The 18,455-nt window shown below is 36.8% G+C and overlaps 1 protein-coding gene across 8 annotated transcripts in view; it reads left to right on the top strand.

Moving 5' to 3' along the window:
* DDX6 (DEAD-box helicase 6) overlaps positions 1-18,422 on the top strand; it is a 34,786-nt gene extending 16,364 nt beyond the window's left edge. For 7 of the 8 annotated variants that reach the window (XM_082340654.1, XM_082340653.1, XM_082340652.1 and 4 more), the window contains 10 exons: positions 556-685; positions 2,027-2,173; positions 3,293-3,387; positions 4,834-4,956; positions 5,444-5,572; positions 7,025-7,141; positions 10,191-10,254; positions 12,281-12,382; positions 12,864-13,070; positions 14,075-18,422. In XM_082340654.1, coding sequence (XP_082196780.1) covers positions 556-685; positions 2,027-2,173; positions 3,293-3,387; positions 4,834-4,956; positions 5,444-5,572; positions 7,025-7,141; positions 10,191-10,254; positions 12,281-12,382; positions 12,864-13,039 — 1,083 coding nt within the window. In that variant the 3' untranslated portion in view covers positions 13,040-13,070; positions 14,075-18,422. The remainder of the gene's footprint in view (positions 1-555; positions 686-2,026; positions 2,174-3,292; positions 3,388-4,833; positions 4,957-5,443; positions 5,573-7,024; positions 7,142-10,190; positions 10,255-12,280; positions 12,383-12,863; positions 13,071-14,074) is intronic. The other variant, XM_082340659.1, reaches the window with a different exon arrangement.
* The last annotated feature ends 33 nt before the right edge of the window (positions 18,423-18,455 follow it).

Here is an 18,455-nt window from a genome sequence, read left to right as displayed (position 1 = left end):
TTGGACATTATGTAATACGATTTTTAAAAAAATCAAATAGGACCTGAGGTTAAACTTTCCCAGCTGATTCCTGTTTTGTGTAGGGATAAATTGTCCAACCTACAATTTTTCATTGTGGTCAAATTGGTTTACTAGTCTCAGAATATCTTATTACAGTCTTTCCTTTGAATATTGTTTGTGCTGTCTTTTCCTCCAGTTTTTAATTGTGAAATGTCCTTTGCTTTTTTTTCCTCTACGTATTCATGATGTTAGCCCAAGTTACTCTTCTTGGTTGTTGATGCTCAGCTTCCTTAGACAACACATTTGCACATGCAGACTTACATATACAGTTTTTTTTATTACTTGAGTATGTATTTTATAAGCTGTTCTGGTAAATGTCAGTTGATACTGATGGTGATGTGGACTGGTCCTGCTAATTTATTTGGTCTCTACTTATTGTTGTAAAATACTTCATAATACCAAAGAGCTATGTATACTTTCAGTGTGTTTTAGAGAAGAATTTGCTTATGTACTGTTTTTATTCACAAATAATTTGCATTGTCTTATCTCTTCTAGGAGGAGAGCATTCCCATTGCTTTATCTGGTAGGGATATTTTAGCTAGAGCAAAAAACGGAACAGGCAAGAGCGGTGCCTACCTCATTCCCTTACTTGAACGGCTAGACCTGAAGAAGGACAATATACAAGGTTAGTTTGTTTAAATTGTAAATGGCGATTTAAATCTTGGAGCTATTACCATCTGTTTTTTAGTCAGAACTTAAATAATCTGGAATTTGTATTTATCCTTTTCACAGTTTTTGGCCTGGTTGTCTTGTAAAAATGATCCCTAACTTTTTAAAGAGATTTCTAGTTTTCAAAGTTCTTTTACATATTACACAGCTGTGACAACATTCCAGTGAGATAGGCAAAATAAGTATTATTGTCCTATAGATAGGAAAAGCTAAGATCTTGAGAAGTTAAATTATCTGACATAGATACTTACAAACTATGGAACTGAAATGTTTCTTGTGACAGCTCTGTGTCTGTAGAGTTCCTTGTAGAAACATGAACTTTTTCTCTTTAAAGCCTTGTGGTTTGGGGATTTTAAGAGCTTAGGCAGTAGGGAAGAAACAAATTTCCATAACTGTACCCAGAGTAAGCTAATAGAGTTAAGTTTTCATCTCTGAAGCTTTTTCTTAAATTTTCAGCTATTTTTTCCCCCAGCTTTCTTTCTTTCTTTCTTTCTTTCTTTCTCTCTCTCTCTCTCTCTCTCTTTCTTTCTTTCTTTCTTTCTTTCTTTCTTTCTTTCTTTCTTTCTTTCTTTCTTTCTTTCTTTCTTTCTTTCTTTCTTTCTTTCTTTCTTTCTTTCTTTCTTTCTTTCTTTCTTTATTTTTGGCTGTGTTGGGTCTTCGTTTCTGTGCGAGGGCTTTCTCTAGTTGCGGCGAGCGGGGCCCACTCTTCATCGTGGTGCGCGGGCCTCTCACTATCGCGGCCTCTCTTGTTGCGGAGCACAGGCTCCAGACGCGCAGGCTCAGTAGCTGTGGCTCACGGGCCTAGTTGCTCCGTGGCATGTGGGATCTTCCCAGACCAGGGCTTGAACCCGTGTCTCCTGCATTGGCAGGCAGATTCTCAACCACTGTGCCACCAGGGAAGCCCTCCCCAGCTTTCTTGATCTATAATTATTATTTCTGCCATCTCTCTGTTACTAACTTTCATGTGATATAAATAGAACTGGGCGGCAAGAGTTTCTTATTTGGGTATTTTGACTAGTGAATCTCTTACTAAAATATTAATGAACTTTGGGCTAATAATTGACAACTCGAAGAACCCTTTAAGGGGTTGTAACTAAGAAGAGTACAAGAATTGTATAGCATTGTTACTGAGGAAAAGTCTAAATCTGGAACAATATAATAGGTTCTCTTTTTTTTTTTTTTAAGAAATTTATTCATCTGAGTGTCTTAATTAAAAGGGGAAATATTTCTGTAGCTTCTTAAACTCTTAATATATGCTGGTTTTTTTCTGTTTTCTCTGTTATTTGTTATTTTCCAGCAATGGTGATTGTTCCCACTAGAGAACTTGCTCTACAGGTCAGTCAAATTTGCATCCAGGTCAGCAAACACATGGGAGGGGCTAAAGTGATGGCAACCACAGGAGGAACCAATTTACGAGATGACATAATGAGGCTTGATGATACAGGTAGGAAATGATTGATGTAAGGTGGCTGGCTCTCTGTAATTCCACACACAGGTGTTTCCTTTCAGTAACTTATTAAAGTTGTTTTTAAAATTAATAAGGAACAAACATTGCAGTAGAAAAATGAATAAAGGAAATGACCATTTCATTCAAGCATAAAAACAAATTGTTTTAGTAATTGAAAGACTATTCAACCTTACTAGTAATTTTTTAAATTACACATAAAAACAGTAAAGTGATATTGTACCTTTCTGATTGACAAGGTTAATTCATATTGGCAAGGCTAATTAGTAACCAGTAATGTGAGTTTGTGGAGAAATTGGCTGTCTTGCAACATGGAGGTATAAATTGATATAATCTCTATGGTGGGCAATTTGGCATTATATTTCAAAATTACAAATGTATATTTTTAAGAATCTTTTTTTGAAGAAATAAGTGGACAAATGCAAGGTGGTTTACTACAGCATGGTTTGTAGTACTGAAAAAATTGGAGCAACATGAATGTCAGGGGAGTTTGGCTAAAATACATTGGGTATAGTCTGAAGGGAATTCCACATGGCCATTAAAGAGTGAAGCTGACCTGTATTCATTTTTTAATGAAGAGTTCTCCATGATACATTATTTAGTGAAAAAAGAAAACAGCAAGAATGAAATCCACTTATATAAAATTATATATAGAATTTTAGTCAAAATTTTATATATGATTATCATTTGATAAGTTTAATTACTATATTCTTTGTGCTGTCCTGTTATTTAAAATGATTATTTGATCCTTATTACAGTCTTCAGAAGACCATTGATCTAGATTAAAGGCAAGCTACTGTATCAGAAGCTTGGCATACCTTTTGTTTTTCCTTGGGGGTTGCCCCAAGACAAGTATGCCCCTTATTTGGAGCAGGTGATTTGGGAAGTTGTAGCCCCACCCCATGTAGCAGTGAAACTAACAGGTATTCTCTAGCCAACCAAAGATGAAATGGAAATCCATATTCTTAAAACACACCTTTGCCTCTTTTTATTATTCCTACCTCTACAGCAGTATTTCTGATAAAATATATGATATAAACCTTTATCCTTTTTGCCCCAACTAAAATTAACAAAAATATGTTTTCTAATCTTGTGTAGTGCATGTCGTGATAGCTACCCCTGGGAGAATCCTGGATCTTATCAAGAAAGGAGTAGCAAAAGTTGATCATGTCCAGATGATAGTATTGGATGAGGTAATGTCTCTTCATTTGGAAACATACTATTCTGTACTACTCTGGCTTTGTTCATAACTGCCAGTGAGTGAAGCATAACCTCTTCGTGTTTATGAGCTTTTATTTATTTATTTATTTATTTTTAGTTTTTGGCTGCATTGGGTCTTCCTTGCTGCGTGCAGGCTTTCTCTAGTTGTGGCGAGCGGGGGCTGCTCTTCGTTGCAGTGGGTGGGCTTCTCATTGCGGTGGCTTCTCGTTGCAGAACACAGGCTCTACGCACACGGGCTTCAGTAGTTGTGGCACGCAGGCTCAGTAGTTGTGGTACATGGGCTTAGTTGCTCTGCGGCATGTGGGATCTTCCCGGACCAGGGCTCGAACCCATGTCCCCTGCATTGGCAGGCAAATTCTTAATCACTCTGCCACCAGGGAAGTCCCTATGACCTTTTAATAAATGCATGACTCTTGTCGGTTCAAACTAATTTGCTTATAAAACATGTTTTACCCTTTAAAAACAATAGATGATAGGAATTTATAGGAGTAAATCAGCCTTGTGTCTTTTTCTTAGTAAAGCCAGGTTTTTATTTTTCAATAAGAGAAGTTGTTGAATAATCTCAAAGCCAAGTTCATTCTAAGTCTCTTTCCATTCTGTGATTCATCTTAAGAAGCATGTAATGTCTCTAACCCCTCATTTAACATACAACTTTGTATTGTTTGGTTTTTCGTCTCTGTTATAATGTGTTATCTCACCAGGTTATAAGTGCCTTTTAAGAACTTATTCAGCTCTGCATCCTTGGGACCTAGCAGTGTTTTATATGTATATGAAATCAGTGTTGATGTTTTTAAAGTTATTTTCCTGTTTGGTCTGTGTTTTAGATTACTAGAGCAGTTTCGTCATGATCTAATTTGGAACAGGTTTTTATCTTTGAGTAATGAGAGAGCACGTTTATTAGTTACTGTGTGCTAGCACTAAGTGCTTTACATGTTTTTTCATTTAATTTTTGCAAGAATCCTATAAGGTAGGTATCCTATAAAGTAGTTACTACAGTAAGAAGACACCTTAATTTTTAAATTGTGGAAACTGAAATAGTCAGTGGTTAAGAAGCCTCCCAACATAGCTAATAAGCGAAGGAGACAAGTTTTAAACCCAGGTAGTTTGACTCTGCAGCCTGTACTTTTAATCACTATACCGTAATGTCTCTGTAATGGGAGTCACATTAAAATTTTGTTATGGGAACAAGGATTATATCTGTCTAGGACTTTTTTTCCTTGGAAGATGAGTATTACAGACTTTTCCCCTTCTGAATCACTGGTAATGTGTCTTGGTGCCTTTTGGACTATGCAGTGTTGTAGAGGACTTACTGTTTACAACCAGGAGCATTCCATGAACTTGCTGGATGATGCCTTATTAACCAAAGACCTTAGACATTATTTCATTGTGTTTAAGATCGTCTTCTCTTTGTACTGCAGGCAGATAAGTTGCTGTCACAGGATTTTGTGCAGATAATGGAGGATATTATTCTCACGCTACCTAAAAACAGACAGATTTTATTATATTCTGCTACCTTCCCTCTTAGTGTACAGAAGTTCATGGTGAGTATAAACCTGTACTTGGAAGCAGTACTATCCTGTTGTTCATGAGTATATCTTTATCCATGATTACATCTTACTACTAGTCTATATATTAACGCTGATTTCAAGTTTTGGGCTTTTTCTTTAGCTGATCAATTAAGGTTTGTTGTGCATAAATTAACTGATTTTTTTAAGATACAAAAGTAATTTGATTCTTATTTGTTCACTTAGCTTTTGTTGTCAGACTGACATAGCCATTGATGCTAGATAAATTGATTACAGCATAATTCTATATTTAAAGTACAAAATAGTAACTTAGCTGTATATCTGAATGTTATATCTCCCATTTTATGGTAATTTACTTCTTTCATGACAGATAATAACATTTTAAAGAGGGCTCCATCCCTTAAAGTAAGAGTTTATCAGACAGAAATGTATGAGGATATATTCTGAGTTTAAGAAATAGACTCTGTTTTCATTTAAATATGAGACTCTTCTTTTTTTTCAGAATTCCCATTTGCAGAAACCCTATGAGATTAACCTGATGGAGGAACTAACTTTGAAGGGAGTAACCCAGTACTACGCATATGTAACTGAGCGCCAAAAAGTACACTGCCTCAACACACTTTTCTCCAGGGTAAGTCGTTAGGCTTCAGCAGCTGAATGTTGTCCGTTACTTACTACTTAACCTCAGTAAAACAAACAGTTGTATCAGTTTTCTCACCATTTTCTTTTTCTTTTCTTTTTTTTTAAATACTTATTTATTTGGCTGCTCCAGGTCTTAGTTGTGGCATGCGGGATCTCTTAAGTTGCAGCATGTGGGCTCTTAGTTGCGGCATGCGGGATCTAGTTCCCTGACCAGGGATCGAACCCGGGCACCCTGCACTGGGAGCACGGAGTCTTAACCACTGGACCACCAGGGAAGTCCCTCTCAGCATTTTCAGTGTAAAAAAAATTCCTTAGTATTTCCTGAAAGGTAGTTTGAGTTGTTGATCTGAAGCTGATACTGTATGATTGACAAGTCACAGGCACTTCTAATTTGATTCTAAAATAATTTGACCTTAATTACAGATAATCCTCATTATTCTCAGTAATTATAATTGTTCCGTTGTAGGCAGATACTCTTTTTGCAAATTTGCCTACTTGCCACAATTTCCTTGTCACCCCGAAGTCAGTACTCAGGTGCTCTTGAGGTCATTTGCAGACATACGTGAAAAATTTGAGACCTCATGCGGTTTCCCCCTGCTTTCTTGTTTCAGCTCATACTATAAATGAACACCCTTTTCACAGTCTATTTAGTGCCACATTTCCCACATTTCTGTGCTTTTCTGTTGATTTCACTCTTTTAAATGGCCCCTAGGCATAGTGCTGAAGTGTTGTCCAGCGCTCCTAAGTACAAGAAGACTGATGTGCCTTGCAGAGATAATGTATTAGATAAACTTCATTAAGGCATGAGTTACAGAGCTGTGGGCCATGAGTAAATAAGGTGTCTTTAAACAGTAACACTGTTTAAACCAAATTCCTTGGTGGTCCAGTGGTTAGGACTCCATGCCTCCACTGCAGGGGGCATGGGTTCGATCCCTGGTCAGGGAACTAGGATCCTGCAAGCTGTGTGGCAGGGCCCCAAAAAAAAAAACCAGTAACACACATAAAAGAAGGTTATCTGTTGACCCGTTGATGAAGAAGTTAAGTGTTCCTCACAGGAACCTAACCCTGTATTTCCCCTGGAAGCAGTGGTCCTGTATTCGGTAATTCAGTGTTTCCAGTAACTGTATAGAACATAACTACCTCAAGTAATGAGAATTGGCTGTGTTTTACTCCTGTTGGCAATTATGCGGCCCTTATGAAAAATACTCTGCTACAATAAAACTTGCTCTACAATAAAAATTATCTTCAACTACTATGTAAATGAATAGTACTTAAAATTTTTACAGTTTTGCATCTCTCTTGTATCATGAGATTCTAAGTCTTAGATGATATTTTCAACATTAGGGTTAATATTTTCAAGATTTGGCAAAGTTAATGAAGGTTTTTGTTTTCCTTCCTTATGTCATCGTTTTGTTTTGTTTTGTTTACCCCCTGTGCTCAGCTTCAGATAAACCAGTCGATCATTTTCTGTAACTCCTCTCAGAGAGTTGAATTGCTAGCCAAGAAGATTTCTCAACTGGGTTATTCTTGCTTCTATATCCATGCTAAAATGAGGCAGGTGAGTGTAAAACTTGAACTTGCATAGATTTTTTAAAAAACCTTTTTCTTAGTATTTCTTGGATTTTGTTTTGTTTTAATGCTCTTCCAAATGCCCTGAGTTTAAGAATAAATTATTCCTTAGCAGGCAAAGGACCATTCATTTTAACCTCTCTGGCATTAGGTTTTCTAACTACAAACAGGGGTAATAGTATAAATTCTTACCTCACAAGGTTGTCAGGAAGATTGAGATTATGTAGGAATGAATAGTTTGTAAGTTGCCAAACATAATAGAAATGTGAGATTTTATTCCCTTCCTTCCCCGTATTCTTAGATTTGGGCTAGTATTTAATACAGTAATCACTAGCTACACGTGGCAATTTGAAAGAGTTAAAATTTAAATAAGTAAGTTAAAATTAAACAATATTTAAAATTTAGATTCAGTGCAATCCCTGTCAAACTACCAATGGCATTTTTCACAGAACTAGAACAAAAAATTTCACAGTTTGTATGGAAACACAAAAGACCCCGAATAGCCAAAGCAATCTTGAGAAAGAAAAACGGAGCTGGAGGAATCTGGCTCCCTGACTTCAGACTATACTACAAAGTTACAGTAATCAAGACAGTATGGTACTGGCACAAAAACAGAAATATAGATCAATGGAACAGTATAGAAAGCCCACAGATAAACCCACTCACATATGGTCACCTTATCTTTGATAAAGGAGGCAAGAATATACAGTGGAGAAAAGACAGCCTCTTCAATAAGTGATGCTGGGAAAACTGGACAGCTACATGTAAAAGAATGAAATTAGAACACTTCCTAACACCATACACAAAAATAAACTCAAAATGGATTAAAGACCTAAATGTAAGGCCAGACACTATAAAATTCTTAGAGGGAAACATAGGCAGAACACTCTATGACATAAATCACAGCAAGATCCTTTTTGACCCACCTCCTGGAGAAATGGAAATAAAAATAACAAATGGGATCTAATGAAACTTAAAAGCTTTTGCACAGCAAAGGGAACCATAAACAAGACGAAAAGACAACCCTCAGAAAGGGAGAAAATATTTGCAAATGAAGCAACTGACAAAGGATTAATCTCCAAAATACACAAGCAGCTCATGCAGCTCAATATCAAAAAAAACAAAAACCCAATCCAAAAATGGGCAGAAGACCTAAATAGACATTTCTCCAAAGAAGATATACAGATGGCCAACAACACATGAAAGGATGCTCAACATCACTAATCATTAGAGAAATGCAAATCAAAACTACACTGAGGTATCACCTCACACCGGTCAGAATGGCCATCATCAAAAAATCTACAAACAATAAATAAATGCTGGAGAGGGTGTGGAGAAAAGGAACCCTCTTGCACTGTTGGTGGGACTGTAAACTGATACAGCCACAATGGAGAACAGTATAGAGGTTCCTTAAGAAACTAAAAATAGAAGTACCATATGACCCAGCAATCCTACTACGGGGCATATACCATGAGAAAACCATAATTCAAAAAGAATCATGTACCACAGTGTTCATTGCAGCACTATTTACAATATCCAGGACATGGAAGCACCCTAAGTGTCCATCAACAGGTGAATGGATAAAGAAGATGTGGCACATACATACAATGGAATATTAGCCATAAAAAGAAACGAAATTGAGTTATTTGTAGTGAGGTGGATGGACTGAGAGTCTGTCTTACAGAGTTAAGTAAGTCAGAGAAAAACAAATACCGTATGCTAACACGCATATATGGAATCTAAAAAAAAAAAAAAAAAGATTCTGAAGAACCTAGGGGCAGGACAGGAATAAAGACCTAGACGTAGAGAATGGACTCTAGGACATGGGGAGGGGGAAGGGTAAGCTGAGACGAAATGAGAGTAGCACTGACATATATATACTACCAAATGTAAAATAGATAGCTAGTGGGAAGCAGCCAAGTAGCACAGGGAGATCACCTCATGCTTTGTGATCACCTAGAGGGGTGGGATAGGGAGGGTGGGAGGGAGATGCAAGAGGGAGGGGATATGGGGGTATATGTATACATATAGCTGATTCACTTTGTTATACAGCAGCAACTTAACAACAATGTAAAGCAATTATACTCCAATAAAGATGTTAAAAAAATAAAATTTAGTTCTTCAGTCACACTAACCACATTTGAAGTGCCGCATTACATGTTACTAGCAGTCACAGTTTTGGAAAGTACAGATACAGAACATTTCCATCATTGCAGAAGGTTCTGATTTTTCTGTGTACCTCCTCAGGTACATCTGTTTTTACTATTTGCCTTTAGAAAAGGATGCAATCTGTATTTCAGAACTTAATTCAACAGAAAATAGATTCAACACCATCACAAGACAACATTTTGTGTTTGTGCTGACGTTGTGAAATTTCATAAGAAAGTAGTTTCTGTAGGCTAACGGGCTAAGAACTTAATCAACTCACATATGGTTTTCAAAGAAGCTTAGTGTCATGGATCAGATACCTTCATGTAGGCCCCTAATATTAAAATTATCACAGGAAATGAATGTATTAAATTGAAGAGAATATTTCAGAATGGAAGAACATTGTGCTGAAAAGAAAGACCAGTTTGCCAGATGCTAGATTTATTGCTTTTTGCTAGTCAGTGTATGTTTTCATTTTTGTTTTTTAATTGGAAAGTAGTTATTTTTAGCTTTTGTATATAATAACTGAAAAGGTAAATAGTAGATGTTTTGGTCAAGCCAAACTTTTGACATCTTTTGTTTGAAATATTTTAGAAGTATGGTGAAAATTATCACTAAAAATCCACTCCAGCAAAAAAGAAAAATACCTTTAAGAATTGAGATAATAAACAACATATACACACGTATTCATATTAATTCCCATGGGAAACTAATTTATGGTTAATTATTTTCACGTTTTGTTTTTAATTTACGTGTATTGAATTTGGCTCCTTTCTCATTCATGTAAAAAAATTTTGGGGTATAAAGAACTTTGGGTAGGAGAAAAAATCATGGCAGTTTGGGGGCTTGTGTGAGTTTTAATCAAATCAAATGCATTACTTTGTTCCTAGGAACATCGGAATCGTGTATTTCATGATTTCCGAAATGGCTTATGCCGCAATCTTGTTTGCACTGGTAAGTATTTTGTTTTGTTTACCCGTAGTTTTTCTTCTTAGTTTTGCTCTTTCTCTATCGTATCACGCAGTGAGGCCTGTGACATAGTCCAGCTTGCTCTACTATCATTTCTAGAATTTCTGAAGTTGAGAATGAGCTGTAGTTAACTTTTGAAATTAGGTTCCATACCTGAAACTGCAGAATACTTGTTCTGGCACTCATACCTCATCTCTGCCTTTTAAACCAGTTTTGGGGTTTGTGTATTTTCTGAATAGTTTTAGCATACAGGAATGAATTATATATAGCATACACAAAATGAATTAAGAAACTATGTTTTAGAAGTGTTTATCATAGCCTTTTTGGGGTTTTTTGCCAGAATCAGACCAGTTTATATTTTGGTATATTTCACTGTGAAGAAAAACAAACTGGGGCGGGGCAGGTGGACAGTCAGAGCAGACATGTGAGACCCTAACCCCTGAGTTGTTCAGGGGTCAACTGTATAGACAAACAGAAAGTGCCATTTGCCATTAACCATTTCCTTATTTGAGAATGAAAAATACTTTTTTGTTTTCTAGAAAGAGTTCTTAGTACTTATAGAAATCACCCATTGATATGAATTACTGCTGTGGTTACATGGTTTTATTTTTAAGCATTACTTGCAAGGCTGCCTTCAGATAAGTTTTTGAAGTGCCGATGCTTTTTCTTCTTTCTGATTTTTCAGAACAGTGGGTAATATGTCGTTAAATAAGTACTGAATAACGTTTATGTGTAAAATGTATAAATAAATATATGCAAAGTACCACTCCTCTCTTCAAGGAGTAGTTGTTTAATCAGAGATAAAAAGATAACATTAAGAACCTAAGGCAGGGCCTGCAGACTTATTCTGTGAAGTGTCATATAGTAAATACCTTAGACTTTGCACACCATATGGTCTCTGTTACAAGTTATAAACTTGTGGCAGTATATAAACAAATGGGCATGGCCACATGGCAGTAAAACTTTATTTACAAAAACAGGCATTGGGCTGGATCTACAAGGGAGTAAAGGTAATTTGCAAGTGGGAGGTATGTACAGTAAATAATCATAAATTTTCGTAAGAGAGGGAAGGTGACTAGCTGAGGTGATCTGAGAAGAGATGAAATTGTAATTTAAGCTATAGGTGAGTTTCAGACTTGGAGAAGAAGGAATTTTAAGTTAGGGGACTGGTATAAAAAATAATCCATAGACAGCTAAGAAGATATGTTTAAAGAAGTATAGTGGACAAGTTTGGTGGAGAGGAAGGTTTGAGATGTGTTAGAGAAGTATGTTAGGACCAGAGTATAGAGTGGAGGACCTTGAATATCAGTTTTAAATTTTATCTGGAGGCAATTTAAAATAATGAGTTAACAAATTCAAAGCAGTATTTTAGAAATATTTGACCATGGATTATTTTGAAGTGTGGAGCTGATAGATGCAGGGAGAGCTAGTTATTAGCCTATAATAATTATTTCTACCTGTATTTTTCAAAGCCTAAATTAGCATAATAATTGTGGGACTAGAAAAGAGTTAGAAGGGATAGCCTTGCATATTAGCTTACCTCAGACCTGTTATAAATCATTTAGCAGAACGGGATGAATGAATTCTAAACAAAGCATAAATAATTACTGCTAGAGGATTATGTCTTTTTAGAAGTATTCTACGTTACACAACAAAATTTTTAAAAATAATTTACTCTGTTAGCCTTGGATTAAATACTCAAAAATAGACGGAAGAAAATTATACTCCTGAGACTCATTTATGAGTGTATAGCTTATCAGTCATCCTTGACTTGCACAGTCACCTTAGACCATTTTTTAAAACTTTATTACAGGACTGGGAAAAGGTAACTTGTTGAGCAGAAAGCTGCTTATGGTAATGTGCATGACAGATAATGCCAGTAATTTGCAAATGCTTTTGAATTACTGATGAGGTGAATGAAGCTTAGGTTACATTAGAAATATATGTTAAAGAGTATTATGGCACCAAATTGAAGGATATAATGGAGTTTTTGTTTTTGTTTTTTTTAAAGATTTGTTTACCCGAGGTATTGATATACAAGCTGTGAATGTGGTAATAAACTTTGACTTCCCAAAGCTGGCAGAGACCTATCTCCATCGTATTGGAAGATCAGGTGAGGAAAAGGAAGGAGATGTTCTTCGTGGAAGTTGTTTGAGAAGTTTAATCACTAAATTTTGTTCCTTTGTAGAGTGTGGTAGCAGTTAGAACAGTGAATTAAAACTAATTTAGTTGTTTGATATATCAAATTAATTTCCAATTCTTCCAGAACACTTATTTTAAAAGGTTAAAATAACTTTATGCTTAATTTAAGATTCACAAATGAGAACCTCACTTCTGTAACTGTACTGTTTAGTATGTATATTCTGGCAACTTCTGACAGAAATGAGCACCCGTTTTTTCATTTGAAAAAGGTGAAATAGAAGTACTACTTCAGGCTGTGAAACCTGAAGTTGTAACGTGTGTATGGGTTCATATACTCAGAATGGTAGTGAACAAAAACATAAATCCTTTATGGATTTGCCACTTACACACTAGTGCTTGCACATTGATTCCCATATTTAACTGTTTTATTAATTAAAATTGGTTTTTGTTAGGTCGCTTTGGTCATCTTGGCTTAGCCATCAACTTGATCACATATGATGATCGCTTCAACCTGAAAAGTATTGAGGAGCAGCTGGGAACAGAAATCAAACCTATCCCGAGTAACATTGACAAGAGCCTGTATGTGGCAGAATACCACAGCGAGCCTGTAGAAGATGAGAAACCTTAACAACCATGTGTGTACCCGACAAAATAGCAACGTGAGCATAATGTTTAAAGAAAGGAAATCAAGGTCCTCTTTCCTGGGGGAAATTTGATGTTCCACGGTATATAATTAGCAATAAAGGATGAAATACCTCTTGGCATAAATGACAGTAAACAGGAAGTATCTCTGTTGAAGTTGTGATCTTATTGGCGAATCCATAAATGCGGTTCACTTGAATACAGTCTTTCTAAGTAATGTAGTATGTGAGCAGTACTTAAGACAAGTTCAGACTTCTAAAATAATGGAAGCAAAAAAGAATCTTAGCGATTTTGAATATGAAAATATTTTTGCTCTTTTCCTTTATCACTCGGTCATCTTTGTTAGCGTTCACTCTTAATTTCTAATGGGTACCTTAATAAACTATGTTAAATTACCTGTAAGATTTTATTGCTAAAGGTGTAATCAGGTTATGAGGATAACTGCCTTATTTTAAATGCCCACTCTGGTTTCCTGCAGATGGTTTCTCATCTTTTGGTGACTGTTGGGCTCTGGTAGAAATGCTTAAAACAAGGCTTAACATAGGGGAAAACCTCTAAAACAGCCTACATTCCTCTAAGGAAAATCTGATTTGAGAGCTGATAGTTTCCAAATCAGCAGTGAACATCCTACCTGTTGCTATTTTTAGATTTTTCAAATTACTTTCTTCACTTTAACCTTTTTATCCTAATTTAAATGTCAAACACAAAACCCTTGGACAAATATAAAACTAGCCCATGTTTGCTAATACATTGGCAGGCTGTTGAGTTCATGTACGGTTTAAAAAAAAATTTTTTTTTTTAATTGTCACAGAGACTGCTGCCTGTTACTAGAACTTTCAGGGTTTCATTCTGTCTCTGGGATACATAGCAGAAATTCCTTAATCCTGAGTGGATTCTATAGTAGGCAGACAGGCTCAGTAGAAGCTGTGATAGAGAGCAGTGGCACGGGGATTGTGAACACCTGTGTGTCCTAGTTCATATTGCTTTCAGGACATTAATTTCAGGCTTCTTTTTTTTTTAGGTTTTGACAAACTACAGAAGGCTCGTTTGGATCTGTGACACATCGATTTTGGGGGGATGCTCTTCTCTTTGTGGGTTTTTCATCTTCTTTTATTTTGGAACTATGAAGACTTAAAAGAGCTCAGACATTTTTTCTTTTTTTTAATTGGTGAAGAGAAAAAAGCTGAAAAGGAATTTACCTTTTTTGTTCCACTTGTTTGCACTGTGTGCTGACTGAACATTAGTTGCACTAACTGCTGGTTTTTTAAAAATGTTTTCTGGGGAAGGGGGACAAGGAAGGAGGAGAAAGAAGAGAAGGGGAGAAACCCTAAAAAGAGAAGAATCTTGATGAACACAAGCTTGTCTGCGATTTCAGAATTCTCCAACAGCTGACTCTTGAGTGCATTTCAACTTCTCCCTGGTTACTCATCCGTTTTTTAAGCCTGAAGAGCTTATTACTTATTTGTGCAAAGTGCCTTATGCTATGAGACCATTCAGAATATCATCTTTTAGACACAGCCCAAGGAATCAACAGTAGTAGTGTTTTTTTCTTTTTTCTTTCTTTTTAAAATTTTTGTCTTTCCATTTTGGTTTCAAGTTGAAGTCTCTCTCTTCCCTTTCTACCCGATACTCAAGCCCAGGGCTGGAAGATGAAACGTATTAGTAATGTTAAACACCATTTTCTTTTTCTTTATGTGGAGGAGTTGATATGCAACTGCAGTTCATCCGCACTGTAAATACATGTATTTAAAAAAAAAAACAATCCCAAGTAAAAATTTCTTCTGGGCTGAGTAGATGCAACATCATCGCTCCCAAAGGAAAGAGCAGTCTATCATTGCAGGAGCCATATGACAAGCCTTTTGTGCTCTATAGCAGAACACTAAAGACTGGTTTACATACGCCTCCATTAGCAGTTATGGCACTTGATGTGTAGACATGTCAGAGCCTTTGACCCTCTTTCCTCTGTGGCAAAGCGTGTCCCATAGAAAATTGGGTGTGTATACTTGTATAAACTTTGTAAATAGGTTTTTTTCTGGGTTCATATATATATATACATATATATATATATATTTTTTTTTTTTTTTTGGATGAAGGTTGCTGGGATTAAGGGGATTAGAGTGATTATGGGAGCAGCTAAAGATGAGAGGGGCTCAGTTTTCCGCAACACTAAATTCTAAAAAAGTACTTTGGCTTCTTACTGTAGAGAGCAGACCTCTACAGGGACACCCTCTGTTGGAAAAGGGACCCAGAAGTCTGGGATTCACTGCTGCCACACTGTCTCATATAGTACCTTTGGAGGAGGCCTGACAGAGAGAGCAAGGAAGCTTCAGAAACCTGTAATTCAAGATGTTATTTTTGAGACGCTCTCTCTGATAATGTTTCTTCCCCCCTTTTTAAGAGTTGTTTGAGAAACTTTTCAAGCTCAGCAAAAGGGGACAAAGAATAAATTGCCTTGCAGTGTGGCAGTTTGAGTGGCAGTTTCTTTGAGCAGTATATGTATAAAGCATGGATTTGCATTTCAGAATATTAGCCAGTACCAGCTGTGGTAACATTAGCAGTTCTGGGGCTTACTTTCTGTGGATCTTCTCTACTGTGTAAGTGTATTGCCCTCTGCCCACCTTGATACATAAACTTGCAGGAATGGGCAACCCCTGAGAGCTGTTAACTTTGATGCTACAGAAAGCTGCTTGCCATCCTCTTGCTTTGTGACAAGAATTATCTGTCATTTTGCATTGTAAATTGCTGGCAAATGCGTTACAGTCAATAGTGTTGCTTTAAATTGTGCCCCTCCCAACATGCTTGATGTTTGGCCTGATCTCCAGGCAAAAGGAGTGAGATGAAGCAAAACCAGTGAACTTTTTTTTTAATGTTTTTAATTCCCTTTTAACCCAGTGTACTAGGTCAATTAGGAGGCATCTAGGATTTTTTTTTAAAAAAAGGAAAAAATAAAATTAAAAAAATTTGATTTCCATATGCCATTGTTTTCCAAAACCCTAAAATATTGCAAGATGTGTCCTGCATAAACTTTCATGCTTAACTCATCTGGAAAAAGAAATCCGTTATTCAAAGTTGCTTTTTGACTCTGCCTAGTTCTAAGCAAAATTGTGACTCACCCAAAATTCCTTGAGGATCAAAATCCTGTAGATGCCTCCTGATCAGACATAGCCCTAACTCCTTAAAAACTGTAGCAAGAGCTGCACAGTACAAACCCCAAAAAGAATAACTCATTTATCTGGTAGCCAAGCCACATGTGTCTATCCAGCCAATGTTGGTTACTAAATACAAGGCCTACTTAAGGAAGTAACCTTTTTCCGGGGAGGGGTGGGGGGAGGGAATTTAAAAGGCATCAACTTTTGACCAAAAATCTTGCCCTTGTACTGATGCAGCTCTCTTTCTCCCCCACCTCTGGCGAGATAAGAGGGATCATTCATTATAGGAGAAAAACAAGGAATGCTCATAAATGCAATTTTGTGTCTCGCTAGAGAGTGTGTGGGTGACTAAGCAGCGCAGTCTTTTTTGCCATCCTCAGACTGTGCTCTGCCTGGTGCCACATGCCTGTGGGTCCCTCTAAAAGCACAGACTTTAAATTGAAAGTATTAATGAAGTACAGCCTCTGATGAGGAGTGGCACTTAAAACTATCTGGGACACCACTATTGGACACAGTCTTGTAGAGGCAGCTGTCCAGTTTTGGTGCTTGTCTCTTGAATAGGAATTGTTAAATGGAAAGATGCTCTAAGGACTAGGTCAAAGCCTAGTCTTTTTTTTTTTTTTTTTTTTTAATTGCCCTTACAATAAGGAGCATTGTTACTATTGGAAGTTGTTTTTGTGTTCCTTGCAGTACTGGGTGTTTATTTTAAGTAATGATAATATTTTTCCACTGGTTCATTTGGATGAAAACTATTTGCCCTATTTTTAATATTTAAATTATATTCAGCACCTGGTTTAACCAGTGGTTATATCGTTGTGTAATGGGTTGTGGACTGTTACACAGCTTGCTGCCTCTGTCTTTCTCTTTTCCTTACATTCCGATGGAGAAACTTCCTTGCCTTTTCCCTTAGGAATGGAATGGAATAAATTTATTCTAAAATGATCTTCCATGGGAAGAAGTAAGGGAGAGAGAAACCTAAATATAATCTCTAAATTATTTTCAAGTTGGTTCCAGCATCATAATATGGGTTGGCCCCAAAGACTGGGGGGGAGGGGGGAGGCAACTGGTTATCAGTATTTGTTTTCAGAATGAGATGGGAGCATCTTTCCTTTGCCATGTGCTTTGTGTTAGAGACCGTCATGCTTGGGTTAGAACCAGACAACCCAGCACAAAGCCTTGAGTGTAAATTGTTGGAATCAAAACATCTCATTCTGATCACTTGATTTTTTTTTTTTTTTAATAGGGGTGGGAGGGAGGTTACTTTGCCCCAAAAGGGAGGGTATCTGCACTAAGGATTTAGAAACACTTTGGAAGCTCATAACCTCATCAGAAACTGCCTTTAGTCACACTCCTGACCTTATAAGATGAGTAACAAAAAGATGAAATAAGTTCTTGGGAATTAAGCCATGTTATTTTAATTTGCTCCTTTTTCAACGTTCTGTGTCTCTTAAGCTGTTATTGTGGAATCATTTTCTGGCAAAATACCTTTGTCAAGCAAAATTATTGGCCTCGTGGGAGCTGACGTCAGTCAACTGGTGAATTTAAGTGGACTTTGGTGAGCTTATAGTTGTACTTTATATCCTTAAAGGTAGTTTTTTAAAACTTCCGAAGAAAACTCACTCTCCTTTCTGATCTAAAAACTCATCTTTGGGGTAAAGAGTTAAGTGTCCAAAGGTTGTAAGAGTTCATGAGGTAAGAGGGCGCTAGCCTGGCACCTGGATTCTGCCCCTCCGTTGCTGACAGATTCCAACAGAAGTGTGTTTAAATTCTCCAGTAGACAATACTGGGTTGGGGGGGAGGGGGGGTAGGGTTGGGTTGCTAAGGTACAGGCTGCTGTACTTTACCCAGTGGTTGTGAGGGAGGGTCCCTGGAGAAAACCAAGTCGCTAGTCCCTTTTTTGAAACAAAATTAAAACTTGAAAAAAATTTTTTGTTCAGTACAAAATGGGATAGAATTTAATGTCCCTAGCCACAAGGGACCAGTTCCACTGAGAAGTGAACAGTGGGGATTCAATTTTGAAAACATTTGGGGAAAGGGAAAATTGGCTTTCTGTTAATTGGCAAATGTTCCAGTGGGGCTCTGTTTTTGTTGGAATGTGTTATGTTGTATGTACACATATATGGACCAGAGCGTCTGCTGAGTTTATAAAGTTAAGAAAAGCTGGTTGATAAAATCTTGATTTTTGTTACTTTATCTCAATAAAAGCCCACTGGAACTTCAGATGTGTGTGTGGTGTGTCTATAGCAGCAGGCT

This window comes from Balaenoptera borealis (assembly GCF_965194805.1).
Source record: "Balaenoptera borealis genome assembly, chromosome: 11".
NCBI classification, from domain to species: Eukaryota; Metazoa; Chordata; class Mammalia; order Artiodactyla; family Balaenopteridae; genus Balaenoptera; species Balaenoptera borealis.
Note: the sequence above shows the minus strand (reverse complement) of the source record. Positions and strands in the feature narration are given on the sequence as shown.